The sequence below is a fragment of the Tyto alba genome, unplaced genomic scaffold (genome assembly GCF_018691265.1).
Source record: "Tyto alba isolate M040663 unplaced genomic scaffold, T.alba_DEE_v4.0 Super-Scaffold_13, whole genome shotgun sequence".
NCBI classification, from domain to species: Eukaryota; Metazoa; Chordata; class Aves; order Strigiformes; family Tytonidae; genus Tyto; species Tyto alba.
In genome coordinates, this window is record NW_024881275.1 from 14,347,231 (window position 1) to 14,371,740 (window position 24,510).

The 24,510-nt window shown below is 39.2% G+C and overlaps 1 protein-coding gene across 1 annotated transcript; it reads right to left on the reverse strand.

Annotated features, from left to right (window-relative positions):
- Positions 1-1,903: 1,903 nt before the first annotated feature.
- Positions 1,904-23,434, reverse strand: CAAP1 (caspase activity and apoptosis inhibitor 1). Its single transcript, XM_042787928.1, has 6 exons — positions 23,248-23,434; positions 21,172-21,372; positions 19,565-19,649; positions 18,508-18,583; positions 10,116-10,189; positions 1,904-2,939 (listed from the first exon to the last, which is right to left on the reverse strand). The coding sequence occupies exons 1-6, from the start codon at positions 23,377-23,379 to the stop codon at positions 2,596-2,598; spliced, it is 912 nt and encodes a 303-aa protein (XP_042643862.1). The 5' UTR covers positions 23,380-23,434; the 3' UTR covers positions 1,904-2,595.
- Positions 23,435-24,510: the final 1,076 nt, after the last annotated feature.

Below are 24,510 nucleotides of genomic sequence, written 5' to 3' on the forward strand. Positions count from 1 at the left end.
GCAAGTAGAAGAGAGAATTACCTTCTAGTTCATCACTGCTTCTAGCAGTATTTCCTTGTTGCCAAACATGCAAATGTATTGTTCTGCAACATCACGGAACGGACATCATACATTTGACTGTATCAATTCTTCTAGTGGCATTAGTGAACATATTTCTAATTAAACCTGATTTACATTCTGCTTTCCTAAGACACTTTACATTAAGCCTTAGCAAGGCATGGCTTCTGCATGAAATGTCCTTTTGCTGTTCAGTGGTTGGCAGAAATACATGGGAGTCACACAGGAGTATGCAGTCAGCAAAGAATCACATATGCGTGATAAAACCACAGGTGTTGAGAGTACCAGTAAAAAAGGAAATATACACGTCTATAAACATTTGTCCTATCAATCAATATTACTGTATTGCACATTTTTCTTCAATATTAAGGACTGATTCTTGTTTATTCATATTGCTTGGGATTTTGCAAGACTCATCAATGCTATGGCAGACTGTAGAACTGACAAATGAACCTTGCCATGAAAGAAGAGAGGCAAACAATAAGGAACACATTTTCCTATTGGTTGAGATATAGACGGTTGTACAGTATGACTAGGAAGAAAATGTCCTTGCAGATGAGCTTTTTCATTTCCACAGCAGGCAAAGTGAGGTATTCAGTGCCTTAAGGATCTAAATATAGCAGCAGTAAAACTTATTTTTACAGTCTAACATCGTTTCACTAGCCTGTGACTTTATAAATAACATGACAGCACATCTAGGTTTTGCCAACTGTCTTTCTCTCATTATCTACTTTTGTTTCACTGTACTCAGATAAATCACAAGTTCACTAAACAGCCAAATGAAATTAACCAGACAACACACACATATTCTGAGACAGTTACCTTTTGAGTTGTATATATATATATATTCTAACTTACATCCTCCATTTGCTAAGAAAAGATAGAAAAATGTTGTTGCCATGGATAACTGATTACTGTCAGGTGAAATTTACTCAGGTCACTAACATCATTTAGTGAACTATAATATTCTCAGCTGCACTTAATGAAGGTTTTAGTTTATAATCAAATTTACACTGCACTATTTTGCTACTATTCTACTCGCAATACTGTTGATTCTAGAGGAAATCAATCATACTTTAAGAAATATAAAAGAAGCTTGCTACTAAAAACAATGCACTTGACAAAGAAAGGGAAAGGTAGAAAAGGGGTTAAGAGGAAAGGGGAAAAAAAGAAAAATAAAAAAGATAATAAAGGGAAAAAAAGAAAGGGGTAAAAAGGAAAGAGAAAAAGAAAATTATAAACCTTGCAAGAGAATTCAAGCCATAGCATCTGAATAGAACAAGGTCTGCAGTAATATTACAAAATAGCATGTGGAAATTACCTATGCTACTTTGCAAAGTATCTAATTTGCTTTCTAGGTAACAAGCAAGGGAAAATTAGGAGTAACAAAACAAGTAACACATGATTTCACCTAACAAGGACCATATTCTTAAATTCATACCTTAAAAAAACCAATTTGTATACATGTAAACAAACACACACACAAATATTTTAATATGCATTTGATTAGCACCCAAAGATAAAACTAGCACTAATTCTAAGCAAAATCAAAATTATTTTAATTTTTGTAAGAAATCATAGAAGGAAAATTAATCTCATAATACAATTTACAAATAAATATTGAAATAGATAAAAGTAGAATTATTATTTTAAAACCTGATATAATAAATAAATTAAATGACTTTTCTAAAAAACATTTCTACTGAAATTAGCTGGGTTTTCGTATTTACAGGTGATATAAAATGACTACCTCAGTTAAATGTTAAAAACTCAAGGTCTTCTAAATAGTCTAATTTGATGCATTGCCCTAAACATTATGCCGATATTCAACAAAAAAGCTTCACAGTCAAGAAAAAACTCTGGGTTTTTTTTTATTTCAATTATGGCAGAGAAGATAAACAGCAGATAAGAGCGATAAAATTACATGATCAACAGTATAAAAACTCTGGTATTCGTCACTTTCAGGCACTTTTGTAACTCTGAAAATAACATGGTTCAACTTTTTATTTAGGAATTCAACTTTCTAAAAATTAAGTATGCTTTTAAGTGAATCATCATTCATTTTAACTAGAACAGCTACCTTATGATGAGCGGGGCCCAAAGGAGAAATATGCAATCTCAAATTCCATCACAGACTCCTGAAGGCAAACACACGACCTCTTTAAAATGTTGTTTTTAATGAAGTACATATAAATCAAGTTTCTCAAGTAGTTTAACAAGTCGGGGTTACAAAGAACTTGAACCTTTCTGGAAGGCACCAGGTTCCTGGCATAGCTCTATACATTGTGTGACCCCTTGAGGAGATAAGCCAGCCCAAAAACACGTGATCTCAGTGAAGCATCAAATCACTCTGTTTATGTAATGGAAGCAGCAAACTAAAGGCAATGAAACACACTATCAGTGGTTGAAGCAACAGGTCAGGATATACAATAGGGTTTGAATGAGGAATGTCATACCCAACCTAAATATACTTTAGCATTGAAGAGAACAGACAACGCATCCTTAAAAACAAACACTGAATATTAAGTCTAAACAATCTCAGGGCTGTTTTTTCACATCACCAGCTTTCATTAGAGCCTTAATAGCTCTGGCCCTCATCTCAAGCTCCAGAAGCTCCAACTGCTGTGCTGATGGCTGAACATCTTCTGATGGAGGAACAGCTAAGGCTGCTGCTTTGGGTTCCTTTGGGCTGGACTCTGCCAACCCCAGTATCTCATTCACGCTTTTCTCAATGTCCTTCTGAAGATCATCGATCTGACTGTCTCCAGTTCTGACAGTGTTTTCTTGCACATCTGGGCCATCTTCTTCATTGCATGGGCCTTCTATGTCACTATCATATGCATCTGCATTTATGCTGAGGACATCACTATCTTCTCCCTTGACTGTAACACAAATGCAACAATCACATAGCTGCCTAACAGAACCAGTTTTCTTTCAACTTACAAAATCACTTCTGCTTAAAGTGTTTCTCTGCAGATTAAGAGAGCAGCAAAAAGATCTATGAATTTAAGACAACTAATTCCTCCTCTTTTCCTCCTCCGACTTTTAAAGCTGACCTAATTTAGACAAGTGTTAATGCATTTTTATGCCAATTTAGAAAAACATGCGGTATAGCAAAGCAGCGGTAGCAGGAAAACTTATTCCATCCTATGGAGTTATATGATCTATCTTCCTAATTAAAATGTCATAAGGTTTTATAACATAAGGATGCCTCTGCAGTGCAAAATTGATTATTGTTTATGATACTTAAGGTAAACTTAGTTTTCAAAATACAATTTTAAAATGACACTTTAAACTATTTTATGTAGTTTAGAAGTGGGACATCACAGTATTAAAACTTAATAGAAGCTCCACTTAGAGTGCCACTATTCAGAATCTATCATAAGTATTTCAGATGTATTTAACTCAGTAAAAACATGGGGAAATTTATGGCTTTGGCTTTTAATGATGGCTAAAAGTTGGAGTTCATTAAAAAAAAAAATTAGAAGCAGTAGTGCAGTAAAATAAAATCAGAACTCTAACAGAACCTGAGTAACTGTTCTCACAATTTAGCTACAGAGAGACAACTGTTTTTGACATATTTGCCACAGAAATTATTAGTCCTTCACCAAACTTTGTATTTGTGAAAACTGATATAGAATTGGTTCCTGTTTAAAATTAACAATTTATAGCCAGATGATGGTAAAGTTACTAATTCTAAAGGCTTTTGATGTATGAATGAAGAGGCATTAACCAGATGATTTCTCAATAAAACATTAACTAGATAACTACCTTGCGAATGAATGAGAGAAAAACAGGATGAGCCCACCATCGTCCTTGAGATAAGGAAGGAACTACTGAGCCACCAAGGTAAAGGAGCTGCAAGTTAGCAACAAACCATATCCAACAAGGCCTGAAGGACGAGATGTGCGTAACTACAGGACTGAGTCTGCGCAAAAGCAAGGGTCAACTAGCGAACACAGTGAAGAAGACTACAAGCCTTCATCTGAAAATTATTATGTTGACTTAAAAACTTAAAATTATTATGTATGGCTTAAAAAGGTTTCCTTTCACCTAACTGTTATGGAATTGCTAGTTTCATCTATCCATACCTTTGGTTCCTGAACCTCAAATCTGCAGGGCTTGAAGTACTGATTTGCAATGATTGCTCATCAACAACAAAACAACCACTATACTGGAAACTGAAGCAAGTACTTCCTTCTGTGTGTGATCTGTGAATTCATCTTTTTTAATATCAGGCAGTCAGAACCTTACTGGCACTCAAATTATAAAAAAAAAAAAAAATCCACTATTAATGCAGTCTAACACAGCAGGGATCTATGATTTTAATGCCTTTAATTATCTTCCTATAACTGGCTTTTTTGCTCATTTAATACTTTACTGTTTGAAAACTTCTATTTTTTAATAATTCTTCTCAGTAAGAATGTTCCTTTGATGTGGGTTTCAGATCCAATACAAACAATTCTCTAGTCTTTCAAAAAAGAGTGTTTTGGCTTTAGATGGACAGGTTTTGGTAGAGGGGGGGCTACAAGTATGGCTTCTGTGAGGAGATGCTAGAAGCTTCCCCGTGTCCAGCAGAGGCAATGCCAGCCGGCTCCAAGATGGACCCACCCCTGGACAAGGCTGAGCCCATCAGCTATGGTGGTAGTGCCTCTGGGATAACGTTATTTAAGAAAGGGGGGGGAAAAAAATGTGGGAGAGCACTTGCAGCCAGAAAGGAGTGAGAATATGTGAGAGAAACAAGCCTGCAGACACCAAGGCCAGTGAAGCAGGAGGGGAGGAGGTGCTCCAGGTGCCAGAGCAGAGATCCTCCTGCAGCCCGTGGTGCAGCCCATGGTGAGGCAGGATGTGCCCTGCACCCATGGAGGTCCACGGTGGAGCAGATCTCCACCTGCATTCCAGCAAGTCCTGTCCTTGTGTCAACCCTTGAGCCTTTTGTTATATTCTTTCTCCTCTGTGTCGTTGAGAAGGGGAGTGATAGACTGGTTTTGGTGGGCACCTGGCATCAGAACAGCACAAAGAATAGAGCATCTTTGAAATGACATTTTTAGAAGTCTTTGTTTTATGCTATTACTGTTTCAGTGTCTTTTACTATACAAGAAATATTTTAAAATGCAACAAAAAAAGTGAGACTTTCCTTGAAAACCCAAGCATGAAGTGTAAAAAACTTCCATCCCCATAGTCATTTGTATTTTCTTCAAGTTCTTGTGCAAACCCCTCACACCAGGTAGAAGTTCTGTATAGAGCTTAGCAGTAGAGTATGGGTTAGAAAAATTAAATGGTTCCCTGTTCAAAATCAGTTTACTCAACCAACCTTAAATGAGACTACTTTTAAAGGAAAAACAAGGCTTTAGAAATATATTACTCTTTTAAAAAAATGTTTAAAAACACCTTTTGGTACATACATGTACTTGGTTTTAATTCATGAGCAGTGCAGAAAAACCTTAGGAAAGATCTATTTTTCTTAGGCTTTACAACATTCCTGCTATCCCAAGAGTGTGGGGGAAAAAAAAAAAAATCAAATCAATACTGACGACTAAGAAAGCTGTAAATGCACTTTCCCTGCTTTAAAAACCAAAAAGAAAAAGGAAAAGAAAAAAAAAAAAAAGAAGAAAAGAGCAAGAGGGAGAGCAAAAGAGAAAATATATTTTTTTTTTCTCAGTTCAAAAAACAAATATCTCAAAGTGGCTTTATAAGCAATAGTAACATTTTAGTAACATTTTACAACAAAACTCCAAGGGTTTCACTGATTCCATCGATTCAGGATTAAAGACATTTTTACTATATACACTTGAAAAAAGATATTCAGATATTCACTCCTGATCACAGGCTATCATTTGTCGCAGCATTCAAGTCCTGATTTAGGAATACTGCATGTTACCCTGACTAGGAATGCACTCCTGATTTAGGATCTTACATAGTTATCAATTCAGTACCTCATAACACTGGTTTACTGGATTAAAATAACTGGCAATCATACTGGTGATTACAGCCAATATGGGAACATATACATCTAACATATGTGGCACCTCCCAAAGCGGGCAAGGAAGTAAATTCAACTCTGGGAAATGTGCAATAAGCCACATAGATTAAGTTTACAGAGAACTTTTGGTATTTGTCTTTTTGTAAAATAAATAAAAATTTTTAAGCAATAAAAACTGGAAGTCTAAACCATAAATGATTCTGAAGCTATAAAAAATCCTCCTCACAGCAGTGTGTATAAAAAGTACTCATAAGAGATGAACATATCAGGGCCTTCTTCAATCCTAAGTAGTTTTGCACTGTTCCTACTGTGACAGTAACTTCAAGGTTAGTATTTCAGCTTCATATGCAGTTTTACCTATTTCCCATACTATCAAATCAACTTTGAACACTATTTTCTCAACACAAAGCATGTGAAAGATAAAAGAAATAGGAATCGACAGGATTAAGAAATGGAAATTCTTGTCTTGCTGCATGCCATCAGTCAGTATTTAACATGCTGCTCAACCAACCAGCATTTCCATGGATCAAAAAAATAGGTACATCAATGGATTGTAGTTCAAAACCTGAAAATTAACTTCTGAGCATACTAATCCTAATCCACTGCCAAAGAGGAACTGACTTTGTACTGGATCTGCCTGGGATGTAGTTAATTTTCTTCGGTGCTGTGTTTTGGAGTTGCTTCTGAAACAGTGCTGATAGCACACCAGTGCTGGTGCTGAACAGTGCTGGTAGGGTGTGCTGGGTTTCTGTGGCACAGTTTTTCAGTAGCAAGGGAGGGGGCTATGGCAGTGACTTTTGTGAGAAATTTCTCGAAAGCTGCCCTGGCTCCAAGTCAGACCCACTTCTGGCCAGGGCCAATCCGCTGAGCCTCTGTGATAAGGTATTTAAAAAGGGGAACGTGAGAGGGGGCTGGGACTTATGAGGAGGAGTTACAAGAAGGATGAACACCAGGATCAGCGGAAGGAAGAAGGAAGTGGAGGAGGTACACTGGAGCAGAGACCCCTGTATCCCGTGGCAAGACGGCAGGACCGCTCAATCTGCCACCCACGGAGGTCCGCGGTGGAATAGAGGTTGACCTGAAGCCTGTGGAGAAGCCCACTCCAGGACAGGCATCTGCCCTTACAGGAGGCTGGGACTCTGAGGGGAGAAGTGGCCCCACTGTTGCGGTTTGGCGCTGGGAGGACTGCAAGATGCGGGGGTAATCCATGTCGGAGCAGCTCAGGAACAGCTGCATCCCGCAGGAAGAACTCTGTGAAGATGGTTCACGGAGACCTGTCTGCCGTGAGAGGGGAGCCACAAGGAGCAGGGGAGGAATTTGCTGCATTCACTGCATCTCCCGAGCAGCGAGCGGACTGTAACCCCCATCCCCTGCCCCCTGCACCTCTGGGGGAGGAGGGAGAGACATCGGGAACAGAGCTGAGCCCGGGAAGAAGGGAGGGGTAGGGGAGGTATTTTGGATGTGGTGGTGCTTCTCACTGTCACCACTTTGTCTGTTAAGTGTTGTCTTTGTTAGCGTTTGAATTAAAGTTATATTTTCTTCTTCTTCCCCTAATGAGTCTGTCTTACCTGTGACCATAAGGGGTGAGCTTCCTCCTTAAATGGTCATATTCTCCTTCCAGTCTCTGATGGGGGAAGGCCTGAGTGAGCAGCTGCCCTCTGGGCCTAAACCAAGACACAGAGCTTCAGGGTTTTCTCTGTTGATCTCATAGGGAGCAGGCTGGGGGGTAGGTAAGAGGTGGGGAGGGATACTCAGCCAGGACAGCTGAGCCCAAGTGACCAAAGGGATGTTCTCCACCATATGACATTATGCACAGCAGTAAAAGCTCAAGGAAAGAAGGAGGAAAGAGGGATGTTCATGGTTATAGAATTTGTCTTCCCAAGTAACTGTTACGTATGCTGACGCTCTGGTTTCCAGGAAGTGGCTAAAAATCAGGCTGCCAATGGGAAGTAGTGAATAAATCCCTTATTTTGCTTTGTTTCAGTGCACAGCTTTTGCTTCACCTATTAAACTCTTTTCTCTTGACCCTTAAATTTTTCTTGCTTTTACTCTTCCGATGGTCTCCTCCACCCCTCTCAGGGAGAAGTAACTGAGAGGCTAGTGGCTGCCTACTCCTGCCTGGGGTCAACCCACAACAGAATTTCTTTTGGTACTGGTCACATATTAAGCAGAAACAAAATATTAAGTCATTCATGTCTGTCCCAGAGTTAGTATGGACCAGGAAGCTGGGCAAAGCTGCCATGAGTTTCATTCAGAATTTGGAGCATCCAAAACTGTGTAATACAGTGTTCATATAAGCTCATTAGCCTACAGATGTTTAATTAGCTCATGGGCTTTATTCCACTGTTTTGCAGTTGTAATTTTGCCCAGTAATAAAGATCACTGTTGACATTTTTCATTATCTTTTTTAATTTGATAGCTTTCACTTTTTCCTTCAGCTATGGTTGTGAAATTTATTTTAACACACTTAACTCTGTTGTTTAATTTTCTTTTATCCATTTTACTTATTCTTCCTTTTTTCCCCATATCATCACAGGCTGCAGCTCAGCAGAATGATGAGGGTTATACTTTTTAATTTATACCAATATTTTCAAAAGCTCTTTAAATCTAACATCTTGAATGTAGCCATTTTTATAGCCCAAAGCCATAACAATACTCTGATCGATTAAGCCACATAAAGCAACAATGAAGCAATCACCTTCAACAGTCATTAATCCCCTTTGATAATATAGAAATGGGAAAGATCTGCAGGAAACCTGTCAGTACTAAGGTCACTCTGTATAGTACAAGTAACATTTAAAGCATTCCTTACAAAACCATAGAAACCTGTTTCTAAAAGTTTTTGATGCTTTTGTTATGACTCTTTCTTTCTCTGTTTAATTCCCTTCACTAATTACTTCAAAAAAACTCCAAATGTGTTTCACAACATTATTCCAAGACATCTTTTATTCAACATCTGAATTGTGAAACAGGAGCTGCAGGAAGGAAATAATATTAGATCTTTACAGAAGAGAAATACAGCTTCTAAGAATCTGCAACATTCTTTCATTGGAAAAGCTATTTCTTATGTTACTGCATGCAGCTAGTGCAAATGAAAATAAACAGACTGAGACAGAAACACCTACAATTCTAGTGCTTCATGCACAAAATAACACTAGTAGCTGTTATATGGTACTGATTTAATGACTGGAATAAAACAAATACTGCTGCAGGTTAAGAAAACTGTTTCCTTACACAGCAGGTACTCAAATGTGTACCACTAATTTACCTACGCCTGCATTTTCTATTCTGTCAATCACTGTAGTACTTGAATATCTCATTCATTACATGTTTGCATTTAAAAAGAGAAAATAAATAAGACAAAGTGTTTGTCCTCAGAGACTCAAAGATCTGAATGTATACTTCCAATGACAATGACTTCAAGGTAAATAACGCAGTTATCAGGAATGGTGAGTGTTAAGCACCATTCTGTTGGACCTCAGCTCTACACACTCAAACAGTGCAAGGTATCATATATCAAGACTGAATAAAATGACTAAATTACAAGCAGTTCTTTGGCAAACAATTATTATAATAATGGATTTCTATGAATGCCAAAACAGAGTACTGTAGAATCTTATGATCACCTCATCAGCAAAGAAAACAATCTTGAAGAATTTGGCAAATGGTAGTAGCAGTATTAGCCATCAACTACATACTAAGAAATTGAAATGACTGAAGTTCCTTTTCAGCTGAAAAACTATATATGAAGATCTAAGTGAGCCTTGCAAGGGCTTCAGTCATGTTCCAGATGCTAGACTAGCAAATTTTGAAGAGCTGCAATTTGCTTCTAGCCACAAAAAACTCTCCAGTCTCACAGAATTAACAAGCCAAAGTTCCTATGACTTCCTCAATGCTCTCCTCTCCTTTTCTGGAATTGGGCCCAATGGAGAGGTTGTATGCCTACACCAGCTGATTTCTAAAAGGATTCCCCTCTGTGATTGCAGCTACTGTTTAAAAGAGATCTATCAGTTATCTGGAATTAATCACTGCCCGACACCAAGACAACAAATTTTCAGTTTTCTCCACTACATACCTTGTTTTGATTCCTGACCTTCCAGCTTGTTGTCTTCTCTGACAGAAGAAGTAGAGTCTATACTGTTGTCCTGTCTAGAAACAAATAAGATGACATTTCAATCCAAGTCTTTTACAATTTAAGAGAACTTTTTTAAGAAACATCTACTTTAATTAAAGAACTTATGTGGTGGTAAGCCAACAGGTCAGCTACAGTATGAATAAAGGCAAAAGGAACATACAGAGTGCTAATCTAAGCACTTGAGAATGAGGGTTTTTTTGCTTTGCCTAGCAACACACAAGGATAAAGTAATTATTTCCACTACACCCTAGCCTTTCAGCATAACAATCCTCAATGGTAGCCCCTCTGTGATACTAGGAGCTTTTCTGTAAACCTCAGAATAAATTGTCACACAGTTATACGATTTAAAAAAACTATAGTTTTAGTTGCATCAAGTTACTATTTACTGTTTTGTTTTGAAATTAAGAAGCTATTTTCATGAAGATACCATCACCCCACCACCATCAACCTCTCCTACATCACAATCTCATAGTTTCACAAAGTGACACTTTGAAACAAAATGCAACCCAACTGTTAAATTGTATTCAGCATCTGCATTTCTCTGTTTCTTCTATTTAAAGATTTCTACCCTTGACCTGTTAGGTTTCAACTGCTTTACACAGGGGATAAGGATGAGATACTGTTGTGAAATGTTCATGTCCTTCAAGTATTTCGCACAAACTAGTTATACAAACTGTGAAACACACAAGAAGGAAAGCAGAAGGACCCAGGATCACAGGAAGAGTGCAGTTGGCACATTTAGTGAGCATTTTGACAGTAGAACTGTCAGTTTCCTATCCTGAATGTTGGTGTGGCATTGGTTTCTTACATACCAATATGGAATCAATGCAACTATCCTGCCTGTGGGTGCTGAACAGCACTATAAAAAGGATAGTACTATTCTGCTGTCACAGATGTAAATATAATGACTTTAACAACTTGTTTTTCAGTAATGGCCTGAAGGCTTTTCCTAAAATTGAATACAGATCTATTTTCCCCATACTCTCAAAGACATATTTTTTCAGGTGTCCAATGGCTATGTCAGGAGGGAGAACAACGTAATACTTCTTACCATCTTGGTCTGACAGATGAGTTATTTTGATTGCTATTTCCTTTTCTGTAGTAGCAAAGGTTACAAATCAGACTCCTCTGTTTCTTCCACTTTTTGTGACCATTGCAACATAAATGTGTACAGTAGCATGCAATAATTGATTAAGGAGAATGTGTAGCTGTTCTCATATGCATATAGCACCTGAAAAAGTGTTTTTTAAATGTTCTGCATCTTAAAAAAAGAGAAACCTACTGTCCAATGCCATTATAAAAAACTGGGAATAGAATATTTACTGTGATGTGTTTTTCCTAGAATTTTGTGTCAGGTATTCTTTCAGTTTGCTTTCCCACTTGGTCAACTCAATAAGTATTCTCCCAACCTTTTAATTTCTGTTGGGCTTTCATTCCTAAGCAGGGCTGAAAGATAATGAATGGATACAAACTAAATATTCAAAAAGCTATGCTGAGTTCTGTATATACGGCTAACCACATCAGAAAGTTATTTAAACTTTGTCTCTTCACAAACAAAGAGAGTTTGCTCGTTTATTTTCTATTCCAGACATCAGTCTTCTACTACAAAGGCCAGAGGTGCTGCAAAATGGATTACAGTCCTCACCTGTTAGATGGAAAATAATCCCAGGAATTCAACAAATAAAATTAGGTCTGCTGTATGTGATGATTCAGACATGTTAACCAGAGTCTCAATCTTCCTGCTGTCATGGGGAAAAGGAACACCAGGTAACATGACATTACTATGTTCAATTTGTTAAGAGTCTTGAGCAGAGGATAGGCTGTAAGGAAAAGTTTTGCACCCATTCACACATCCATACAGTCAAGAGTTAACTGATACCCACCCCAATTACCACTCCAGCAGGCCTGCACAGCCTAACCCAAGGGAAATACCACCTCAGTACTCTCAGTGCCAGGCTCCTTGCTGCAGCTTAGGACCAAAGCCTAAATGGTCCTCTGCTTTGAGACAGTGACAGACTCCTGGGTAGCAACATTTCCCCACCTACCTATGTTGCTGCATGGAGTTAGGCCAGATGACAACACAGACCATCAGCTAAATTTATCCATGATGCTGTCACAGCACATCTCCCCAGAAATGTCAGGATTTGTTCTCCTGTCACTTGCCAAAGCTTATAACACTCAGTTCTCCATTGTATTGTCCTGTCTACTAGGTTATGTGTTTAATGGTGAGTCACCACAAGTATAAAGGTCCAGTGAGGAGCAGAGGAAAACGGCAAGCAGAGGAACCTTAGTAACTTCATCAGTGCAGAGGGATCACCCTGCCCAAGCTGTGAAAGGAGAGCAATTAGCCCATTTTCTGGGAATGAAACCTAGTAAGAGCAGTCAGCTAGAGAAATCACCTCGCATGCCTGAAGGGTGTTACTGACTACAGGAACAAGGAGGCTGTATAGGATGCTGAGGAAGAGATTTCAGGATTGCATAAAATGTACTGGCAGACATTTTTAACAGGAATGTAGGAACATGTAAGGTTGCATGGGATGTTTAGAGGAAGAACCAAAGTTGAGAAAAGGGAGAGACCAAGGCGGACTGACAAAGAACAAGCATGGGCCATAAAAGAGAAAACAAAAAGATGAAGGGCCAGAAGAGCATAAACAGGTTGCTGGTCAGTACACTTGTCTGGCCAATCCCTGGACTTGATCACCACAGTCTGTCCTGCCGCCTTCTTTAACTCTACTGCTATACTAACTATAGTTCCAAATGAAAGCACACTAATCTCTGTATATGTACACATGTATGTATGTGAAGTGCCCACAACTGTGAAGGGGACTATCGGTCACAGGGGACTGCAGGACTGTGCTGCCAGAAACTAGACAGAATGAAAAATGTGCACACTACCTCAGAGAACTTCAATGTCATGCATCAGTGTATATGTAGATGCTTGTAATTCACCACCAAACCTCAGGCTAGTCTAGCCATCAAGTAGGATGAGAGGTCTGGGAGTCAGGTACCAAACAGACTGTAAGATTAGAGGCCAAATTCTTCAAAGAGACCAGGGTCTGCAAGTTAGCAAACTCAGGGACCTGGGGAGAGCAATGGATCTGGGACCAGCTATTGGTCTACAGATCTGAAAGGATCCACTTTTTTTTTTTTAACAACTCTCAATATTTTGTTATACTTAGTCACTCAATGCTTGACCAAAATAATGTTGTGATATACCCTGCTCATCACTAAAAGCCAAAGCTGCTTACGCTGACCCTACCCCATCCTCCCTCTCACACACATGCTTCTTCATTTTGCACTGAACAATCACTGCTGCACTGCACACCAGCGTGTCACTTGGGAAATTCTGATCTTGCACAAATAGTATCCAGGCAAGAAACTTCACATCTCTGGTATCGCCCTGAGATCCAAGGCCAAACCTCACCGATGGATTATAATCACTCCTTTGACAGAAAACTCTGTGACCTCTATGGTTCAAACACTGGCTGTGAAATTACCTACACCCATTTTAACAGCTGTGTAAAAAAAACCTACCAACTGAAAAAAATCATACATCAAAACTTGTGGTAAAGTTTCCTCCTGTTGCCTTGACACTATAACCGATTACACAGCACAATCACATTCCTTTAAGTACTACCTACTGCAGCAAAAGAATTTTTAGAACTCAAAAGTACTTTTGCAGCACATTTTCAGAATTGATTGGATTGGACTGTATTGCTGGTGAACCGTCACTACCTCGTCTCATAGGCAGGCGTTTTGCACCATCTTGTGGACAAACTGAAGCATTTCAGTTCACAGTTCAGTTTTGCTCTCAACCTTGTTTAATTTGTTTGTTAGTAAGAAATACTTTTTTCCTAATTATCTACACTGTAGTATAGATTTAAGAAAGGGTAGGAAAATAGCATGTCTCCAAACAATGGGAGCAGAAGATATGCTAACCTAAAATTAAGACACAGTATACAAATTTAATACCCTCCTCTTTCATGCCATGCTAGTAAGTGACCACAGAAATTTGGAGAGCCCTCTTTATCAGTCTTTAAAGGTACTTCTCTGCCAGCATGACAGTTAAGTTCAAAGTCACCATTCCAAGAGATAAACTCAGTATTCTCTGTTTTTTAAATAGAAAACATTTGCGAAGTGTGTTTTCAGCAGAAAGAAGCTAACTATTACAGTTTGTTGATGACAAATGAGGTAAATTTAAATTTGTCCTATGCTAGATTTTCAAGTTGTCATGCTCCACACTAGTTCAATGCTTACCTGGGCTAACGCACATGCATTCTGTGCAGAATCTATTATTTTCAGGAATCTGCATAACTATCAAAGAAATCTGGGTTTGCGTGTGATCTGGTACCACAACTCCAGCACATTATGCAGAGTAAAGTAAGGCAGCAGCACAGATTAGGAAAAAGGGTACTGGTCAGAGGAGTAGATGGCGAGGGATTAAGACAACAGCACTGCGATACTGGTGTCTGAGATTCCAAGCTTCAGTAGTAACTGGGGCTGGAGACGAGCTGGAAAAGTTTTCTGACAGAAAAAAATACTTTAAAGTACTAGGCTACAGGACAGTCTGACAACATGAGATACAGTCATTCTGATACTTTCCATACAGGGCTTTTAACTGTCATTAAGAAACATTCACCTAAATCTCTGCAATTAGGCTGGAGATCAGTACCTCTGCTCCTCTTGATATAAAGTTGATGTACTTCCCTAAATTGTAATTTGCCTTTGCAGTCTAGTGTCTAAAAAAAAAATATTACTAGAAGTCCCAAGTCCTTGTAAGCTTCCTGCAAACTTCTGTTACAAGGGTAGTTTTCCATGGCAAATAGGAACTAAAATATTTAACAGCAAGCAACTTTAAAAAAAAAAAAAAAAAAAAAAAAAGGAAAAGTCTTTATGAAGTAGTGCTCCTCAGAAATGATATCCCAAATGACAGGTGCTAATCAAATAGTTTAGTGAACTACGAAAGGTCCATCAGTCTGATTCCAGGTGAAGTTTGAGGACACAAGAACAGAAGACAGTGAAGAGATTCCAAATGCTAATGTATCTGTTCAGTGACTCATTTAGCCTATTCTTTCAGTGATTCCAAACGGTGAAGATAAACAATCCTAGAGGGGCAAATATCAGATGGCAATTGCATGTTTGTGAACAGCCCAGTACCCAGAAGCAAAACACGTTAAAACAAGGAAAGCTTTTAAATTGCTAACCTTCCTAAAACAAAACAAGCAAAAACTGAACTCATGACTGCAAAGCAGTAAAAAGCAAATAAAAATCTGAATTTTGCAATCTTTTGTATTGCATCATTAATAGGACGCAGAAAAAAGTAGTAATTTACAAGAAAACTACAAGTAATGAAGACAAACTAGGAAGAACCAACAGTGAGAATATAAACAAATAAACTGCCTTTTTAATTCTGAAAATTCTTTTCTCTTCCCACGGCAAATAAATTCACCCATTTAAACTCAGATGATGATTAAAAACATATTCATGATTACAAACAACCAAAGTCTAGCTTAGGAAAGCAGTTTTCACTATTTCTTCACTGTTGCATCTTTAGCCTCCCTGCCTACTGACTCACTGCTGTTCTGTCCAAAATGCAGTTTCCTGAAGTTTTGCAAACTTGAATTCAGATTTATTTACACACAGGTTGCAAAAAAGTTAACTTAAATGCACAAAGATTAGACCTAATCAGTAAAAAGGGTGTGTGACATTTTATTGTTGTAAAAGCATAATATTGCTCTACTTACTGAGCACTGGGCTTAAGGATTAATCTAAAACCTTACTTTTCCTCTTTTCACCTATTTCTTCCCATCCCTTTATTTCTCTAACATTCAAGTAGCTTTCCCTTTTTGTTTACATTTTGTTAACAAAAAATTCATTTTGATAAAGCTAGCACACAGCTAAAGCTATGACACAAGGTTCTGAGATAGCACCCAGGTCTATAGCATACTATTTTTTAATCCACTTCACTAAAGGGAGAAGAAAAGTCCCAATTCCTACACCAACATATCTTTCCTGGCCATTTTTGAGGAGTCTGAAATAGGAAACTATCATGATGGAGACAGAAATACAAGAATCAGGGGCACCTCAACCATTCTGTTTGTCAAAGGAAGTAATCTACTCTATAACCTCGATCAACATATCTCAGTTTATTTTACTTTTTTTAAAACACAAATTCTTCTTGATTTTGACATCAGTTACTACTCGCATCTTTCATCAGCAATGTAAGGTGACCCAGCTTTATCAGTTTTTGGTAACTGCAGTAATGGTTAAAGAACTTGGTCAGTTTTAATTCTGCTGTACTTCAACACAGCTATGAGAACAGGTAGACAATACCAACTCACTTTTTTTTACCCACTGCTTATGCCTGGAATATTAACTGTACAGTGTAAAAACAGCAGACTTCCAGACTGCAATTTAGATCCTACAGATGTTGTTTTGCTGAAATTTTCCTACTTGACATGAGCAAATGCATTGTTAAGTGCCTTCAAATACCTGCTCGTTAAAAAATGGTAAATCCTGCTTGCTTTCTTTATTTTGTTGTTTTATTCATTAACTGACAATAACAATTCCCCCTTTTTAGGTTTTTAACAGCTCAAATCACTACTTTATCTGCATATAAGCAATACTTCACTCAATCTACTGTAGCTGACTGTCATAAATACATGTCCCAAAAGTAGCTTTTTAGTGCAGCCACAGAACCGCCTTCCTGAAATCTAGGCAGCACTAATCCTGCCGTATCTCTTTAATCAGAAGAACATTTAATGTATTTTGCAATAGTGAAGAGTTCGTGAATCAGGCCTTAAAAACAATCATGTAACTTCTCCAGAAATCAAAATCCTAGGGCATTTTTCACTGCTTCCTTAGCCAATAGGTTTGTCTTCTCATTTTATCTAGAAGTTCATTGGCTAAATACCAAGCACTTAACAGAGACTCCTTGACACAGAGAGACCTAATATTTAGTGTATTTTGTAGTTTTTGTATGTTTTATTTTGCTTTTTAAAATAGCCAGCAGAGGGAAATGTATAAAATAAGAAAATTAGTCCACATAAATGGGTGTACTGACAACATTCACAGATCATGTAGGCAAGAAATAGTAAAGCAGAGGATACAGTCACAAATCGTCTCCAAATGAAACACTAGAATAAACAGTGTCGGGGGTATTATAACTGTATCATATGATAAAAACTGAAACATCACTTACTATCACTCCATTTCCTAATATATTTGTATGATGTACAATGAGATGTGATCAAAGAAAATTACTTTGTTCACTAACTTCAAAACTTGTTCTGAATAAAAGACAGATCAGAAACCAGGTCTCTATTAAATCAAAAACACTGACCAGAATGTGAAAATTGGATTATTAACACTACCTTTCCCATCGATTTGTTCCTATTTAGTAGGTCTAGATGAACTAACCAAATTAGCAACTAAGAGGTACTTTAATCTGCCCAACATTGGTCTATTGTCTTGTATTGTCTCTGAGGTTTATTAAGTTTGTGCACTGAATCTGTGGATTAGATGTAATCAGGTCAGCAAGAAAACCAGAAAAGCTTTGTATTTTGTCTTCTACAAGCAAGTTAGACTCATAAAATTTGATATATTGTGGGTGACAACTAGAAACTTTCTTTTCCACTTCATTACTTCCACAGAAACGATCAGAAAGACTTCACCAGTTCAAAAATGAAATGACTTAGTAATATACTACACAAGACTTGTATTTAAAAAACAGACAAGTACTTTAAGAAAAGGTTAAGAAGTGTTAGCTTTTACAAAACTGGCAGATGCCAGTCTAGGAATAAGAAACCAGACGGCTCTGTTCTCAAAACTCTAGACATTCTACAGCATCCCTAACAGAGAACATGGGAACAGGCAAGTGTTGGTGCTGCTCCAATTGGGGCAGGAATGAAGGACCAAAAAGAAGAGTGGAAGAGAAGGCTCAGCTGAACTGAAAATACACAATTCACTGACCTAAGTGGGAAGGGATTATTCAACCTGCCTTAGCTCGCACAAAGAGGGTTAACCTAAATCATACTACTTCCCTTCTGATGCAGGCTAGGAGTGTGCACATCTTCAATTACCACAATTCAACTGATAAGCAGTAACACCACTATGAAACAGAGTTACGTGCTCAAAACACGTCTAATGTTATAAGGTAACAAAGCCATGTTTATAAGTTCAGTGCTTGCTAGCAGTCATAGCTCATTGTCATTCAACTAAAGTAATCACATAATGAAGGATACAGCAATTGGGTCTTTAATTTCTCATGAAAAATCCCTGTATTGTTCAGTATTCTTAAATTAATTTTTAAAGTGTTTTGTCTTTTACTCACTGACTGACTGATTCACCTCCAGTCTTGTCTCCTCCATCTGTCTCCTCGTCAGTATCAGAATCAGCTCCAATCTTGCCTAGATACAGAGTTTCAAATGCAAAAATTTAGGCAAGTAATATAAATTAATGCTATATAGTTAGGTTTACTCTTAATTATTAACTTTACTGCAATCAGCAGAAGAGTTTTTTCCTCAGTTAAAGCAGATGTTCTAAAATTAGACTTAGTCAAAACCAAAAACCTTATTTGTGAGTCTTCTGCTAGCCACAAGGTTGGCATTCTTCACTTACTCTGTATTATAAAGACTCAGAATAGCTATTGCTAGTACTTTACTGTAGGCACTAAAAATAAAGCACAGGAGATAGAATTAATAGAAAGCACTCTGCAGCATTGAAGATTCAAAGAGTTCCACTTAATTGAGAAGACAGCAATATGTTTATGAAAAAATTCTACAGCCCTTCAATAATAAGTAGAAGTTCAGTAAGATACTGAAAAGCTGGAATGTCATATCCTTAATCAAAGTACATGAACTGTGTGTCTCAGCAGAGCAGAGTGATCTACCAAGAATCCTTTAGCTACACCAAATATTCTAGTGCAATTGCTAATACAATTGAATTAGTATTGCAGTGTGTCAGGAATCCGCTGCGGAGAACCAGGAGGCAACTTAATGTCAGTTTACCTAAAATAATGGATTTCAAACAATACTTCTACACTCCTAGCTTTGTTTTTTCCACCAAGTCAAAAGACTTGCTTCTTAGTTTGGGTATTAAGGAAAAGCAGCTTATACTACTGCTTTCTGAATGTATCTTTAATTGCTGCTAAATCAATGGATTATGTAATCCAAGTTTAACAGATCAAAACCAGCATATATATATATATGTATATATACACACAGTCAATATCTATACACTATTAACAAGTGTATATATACACACACTAATATATACTTATTAGTGTGTACATATATACACATGTATGTAGCTAGAAACAGAGTGAAAAATCCAGTTTAGAAGCAGACTGTTCTCTCGTGTAGAGTGGTGCCTAAAAGTTTCATTCATACCTTCAAATATCTTCAACAGTTTTTTTTCAGATAACAGCTCCAACTGCTCCAAGCAAAGCCTTTTGATTTCATCCATGGAACAGTTCTAAGACAGATAAGAGAGACCATGAGCTACTAAAAATTTCTGAGGACAGAGTAATTATGAACAGTAAGTAGTATTCCAGCTGTATTGAATAAAGAGTTAAGTCAGATTGCAAGTCACTTCCCTATTGTGACTTGCATTGAGGCAATTGCTGAAGAACACCTGGTAGGTGTTTCACTTCTGACAACTACCAAAAATCGTGTTTTTCTGAAAAATTAAGCAACACACACTATCAGTTACTTGACCGGTGGCTTAGTTTTCACTGCAGCTACAACACTGAGCAGTAGAAATACTGGGCCTTATGTGTGAAGCATGGAACAGCAAACAACTGTAGCCCTGATTACCCCTAATTGTCCATCATTCAGGAGCGGGCGAATTATGTGATTAAGCCTGCAAAGACCAGAGCCACCTGTTGAATTCAAGTTCACAGACTGAAGCACACAGTGCTACTGACAATACACCAACAGTTGTATATCATGATAAAGAAAACAAAAAATATGTAAATTGTGATACATTTTTCATGCTTGATACATACCACATGCTGCCACAGATTTTATGGATATTTCTGCTACCTTCATATCTTTCATACCACTTGGTGCCCTCTGGGTGAAATGAAGTGATAATTTTACACTTTCTTCAAATGATCTATGATAACACATACTAGTACCAAAACTAGGAAGTGCTGAGCATGTTGTAACATTCATGACCCTACTATAGGTTTGGTTCTATACCACCAGGCAACTTCCTTTCAAACTCAGTAATGCCTTTGCCTCCAGCTGCTCCAGACCTCTTTTCTTCCCCCAGAGGTGAGAAATGGATGAGATTGTATGCAATTCACTAGATGTTTAAAATAAAAAAGTCCTGCCTCACTTACATTAATAGTGACTCATAAAGATTAATATTAAAGACAAAAATTTTAAAACTATTAACAAATACTACACAAATGGCATTTCACCTGCAGCATCTTCTTCGGTACAGGCTGCTAGCCCAATTTATTTTTACCAAGTCCTGCTGTTCACAAGACTCAAAAAGCGTATGTTCTAAGCCAGTAAGACTCTAGCAACACTAACCACTAAAGCCCACACTAGTTACAGCTTCAGAAGCTGTTTATCAAGAAGGGGTTTTATTGCCTTATCTCAGACATTAATTTAATACCATACATTCAGCTGACAAGCAGAAATCAAACTTTTATTAACAGATCAGCATATTTATTACTGAACAACACTACTGAATTTACTCCATGTAATTATGAAACTCATTTTGCATTTAACTAACCAGTACAGACAGATGCTATAAAAATAAGAAGCCTGCAGTTCAGCAATAGTTAAGCAGTGAAGAGGAGTAAGCTGGAATACGTACAGAAAATCTTTAAAATGTTGCCCTTCCAGAGACTTGATATAATCTTTATTTAAGACACAGGTAGCTTTTAATATGGAAGTCCACTAGACTTGAGAGATAAATGCACTTTTTTACACAAGCATTCAAGGTTGTAAAAAGTATATAAACAGGAAGCGTATTTCAGTACCTTTAAAATATCGGGCAGCATCTTCTGTAGTTTCTTCTCCCCTATGACACAGAAACACTGCTGAAGCATTTCTTTTTTGTCCGTGATGTAGAAACTGACAGGTTTGAGTGACACACTGAGGTCTAAGCCTCCTTCTTCTATATCACTGGGTTGTTCAGCTTCTTCCACTTTTTCTCCAGATGGCACAACACATTTTGCTTCCTAAAATCAGGGAGAACAAGTACAATTTTCACATATTCTAGTGAGCTAGAGAAGAAGGAAACTTACAGCTTCATTTGTGCTTGAAATAGTTTTCCCTTTATAATTGCAAGGCTGTGTAGGGTTTGTGTGGTGGGGTTTTGGTAGTGAGGGAGGGGGCTACAGCAGTGGCCCCTGTGAAAAGCTTCTTGAAGCTCCCCCAGCTCCAACTCAGACACACCTCTGGCCAAAGCTGAGCCATTAGTGATGGTTGCTGCACCTCTGCTATAACTTATTTAAGAGGGGAAAAACTGCATCAAGGAGAAGAGTGAGATGTGAGAGAAACAACCCTGCAGACACCAAGGTCAGTGAAGAAGGGGCAGGAGGTGCTCCAAGTGCCAGAGCAGAGATTCCCCTGCAGCCCGTGGTGCAGCCCATGGTGAGGCAGGCTGTGACTCTGCAGCCCATGGGCATCCACGGTGGCACAGATCTCCACCTGCAGCCCAGGGAAGAGCCCACGCCAGAGCAGGTTGAGGTCCCCCAAAGGAGGCTGTGACCCCGTGGGAAGCCCACGCTGGAGCAGGCTCCTGGCAGGACCTGTGGCCCCATGGAGAGAGGAGCCCACGCTGGAGCAGTTTGTGAAGAACTGAAGCCTGTGGGAAGGACTGAGATTGGAGAAGGTCATGGAGGACTGTCTCCTGTGGGAGAGCAGGGGAAGAGTATGAGGAATTCTCCCCCTGAGAAGGAGGAATGGAAGGGACAATGTGTGATGAACTGGCCCAAACCCCATTCCTCATCTCACTATGACACAGAGTAGGAAAAACTAGAGAAATTGGGAGTGAAGTTGAGACAGGGAAGAAGGGAAGGGTGGGGAGGAGCTGCTTTTAATATGTGGTTTTATTTCTCACTATCCTACTCCGATTTAATTGGTAAATTAGCAGGAGTGGTATTCTTCAAATTAAATTGATGGGGCTTTCTTCCTCCCCTGAGTCAAGTCTGTTTTTTGCTCGTGACCACAACTGGTGAGTGAGCCTTCCCTGTCCTTGTCTCAACCCTGGAGTCTTTTGTATTTTCTCCTCCCCACTGCACCGTGACGGGGAAAGGAGGGAGCGAGCGGCTGCACAGTGCTTAGTTACCAGCTGGGCCTAAACCACAGCCATGGTACACCTTCAGGCAGACTTCTGAGATCCCAAACAGCGTTTTAATTTGCAAGATAGCTGCATTACAGAAGCTACATTTTCGGTTACTGAAACCATTCTTATGATAGAGGAAATTTTAAAAGCTTCAGGAAGCAAAAACTACTTTTAAGTATTACCCAGAAAACACTATCTGTAAATACCTAGCCATTGCTTGTACATGGAAATATGCTTTAAGGCAGAAGAAATCTGTCTCTTCGATTTGTCGTGCAATTAAAATCACTAATCACAGAATCTACAACTACCCTGACAGGAAGGAAGCTGGCATGCAATTCACCGCGTGGCATAACCTTCCGAAAATGTAAGTGGCCTTCGGATCAGGAAATGCATCTTCCGCACGTCACTGCAAGCCCTTTACAGTTTTAAAAAACAAACAAACAACAACAAAAAAAACAAAACAAAAAAAAAAAAAAAAAAAAAAAAAAAAAACCACAACCCGCTAGAAATACCTTCTTGCAGCCCCCCAGTTCACTCGGGAGTGCCCGACACGCGGATTTTTGTACTCCCGCAGCAACACCCACCCCACCAGCGCCGCGACGGAGGGGTCTGTGGGGGTGTGTGTGCCATCCGCGGCCGTGCCCCCGCCCCCGGCACCCGCGGGAGGGCAGGCCGGCCCCCCGCGGCCGCGGAGGGGGCAGACCCCACGCCGCGGCGGCGGCGGCGGGGAGCCGCGACCCGCGCCCGCCCGTCCTTCCCGCGATACCTCCGCGGCAGCCTGGCTGGGCGCGGTGCTCCGCCGCTTCCTCTCGCCGCCGCCGGGCCCCGGGGCTCCCTCCGGGCAGCACGACCGCGACCGCCGCCGCTTCTTCTCCTTCGACGACTTCCTGCCCGGCATGGCCCCGCCGGGGCCCGCCACCGCCGCCTCCGCGCGCGCGGGGTGACGCGCGCTTCCGGCGGAGCGCTCATAGGCCGCCTCGCCGCGCGTCACCCTGGTCTCGGGACGCGTCTTTGATTTCCTGGCGTCTTTTTTTTTTTTTTTTTTTTTTTTTTTCCTGTCTCCTCGGGTAGAGAGGTGGGAATAAAACTGTTGCCAAACGCGGGCAAGCCACTCACTAACACAAATATCTCTGATTCCTCGTAATTAACACTTAATCCTGGCCGGTTTTCCGTGGCTTTTAACTTGTGTAAACAATGTGAAGGTCTTGATTCGCTTCTGCTGGCAGCTCTGTGGAACCAAAGATCCTGGCCAAAGCCTGTTGGAAGCCCAAGTAGATGACATAAAATCCAAGCAAATTACATTATCTAGGTAATGCTCTCATTGTGCTCTGCGGCAACTGCAAAACATCTGAATAGAACTGTAAGATGTTCTGCCTGGGGGGAAAAACAAAAATAATTTATACATATATATATATATACTTTAATGCTGGTTTGCCTAGTCTGGTTCTAGTCTTTGCTATAGTCCATCTAGTCTGACCAGCAGAGACATTAGCCTTAATTCTCAGTTTTTCTAGAGAGTCACCTCTTAGACTTGCTTAAAAACTGTTAAGAGCTGCTGTTCTGAGCCCCTGGTATGAAGCTTTAAGCAACAGGTCACACATCACAGTAAACACCTCAACCTGGTTCTCATGTAACCTTTTGTCCCCATAAGTTTGTTCTTAGCGATTTGTTTGATGTATTGCTGAATCCTGCTGAGACATGCACCATTAAAAATGGCTTATCCCAGTGAACGATAATGTCAACAATAAATATATTTTTTCTGTGTTTTTTTTTGACGGTGATTGAGAGATGGGACTCTGGATGGGTATAATAAGAGCTTGAGAGTTCGGAGTTGAAATCGAAGCCGAAGTCATTGCCGAAGTCGGTGTCGTGGCTGAAGTCGTTTATTGTCAACAATTCTTCTACAATTATACAGTCTCTAACAATACTTGTCAACATTTGATTGGTCATTACCCTCTGTCCATAATACTCCAGACAACTCATTGGCTACAAGTTAGTTACTGCTATCCTAAGCCTGTTGGTTAATTAA

Coding starts and splice junctions, on each gene's coding strand:
- CAAP1 (XM_042787928.1), bottom strand. CDS start 23,379: ATGCCGGGCAGGAAGTCGTCGAAGGAGAAGAAGCGGCGGCGGTCGCGG. Junction 18,584..19,564: donor ACTGTTGAAGATATTTGAAG/GTATGAATGAAA, acceptor CTCTGTATCTAG/GCAAGATTGGAGCTGATTCT. Junction 2,940..10,115: donor AGGTCAGGAATCAAAACAAG/GTATGTAGTGGA, acceptor TTTGTGTTACAG/TCAAGGGAGAAGATAGTGAT.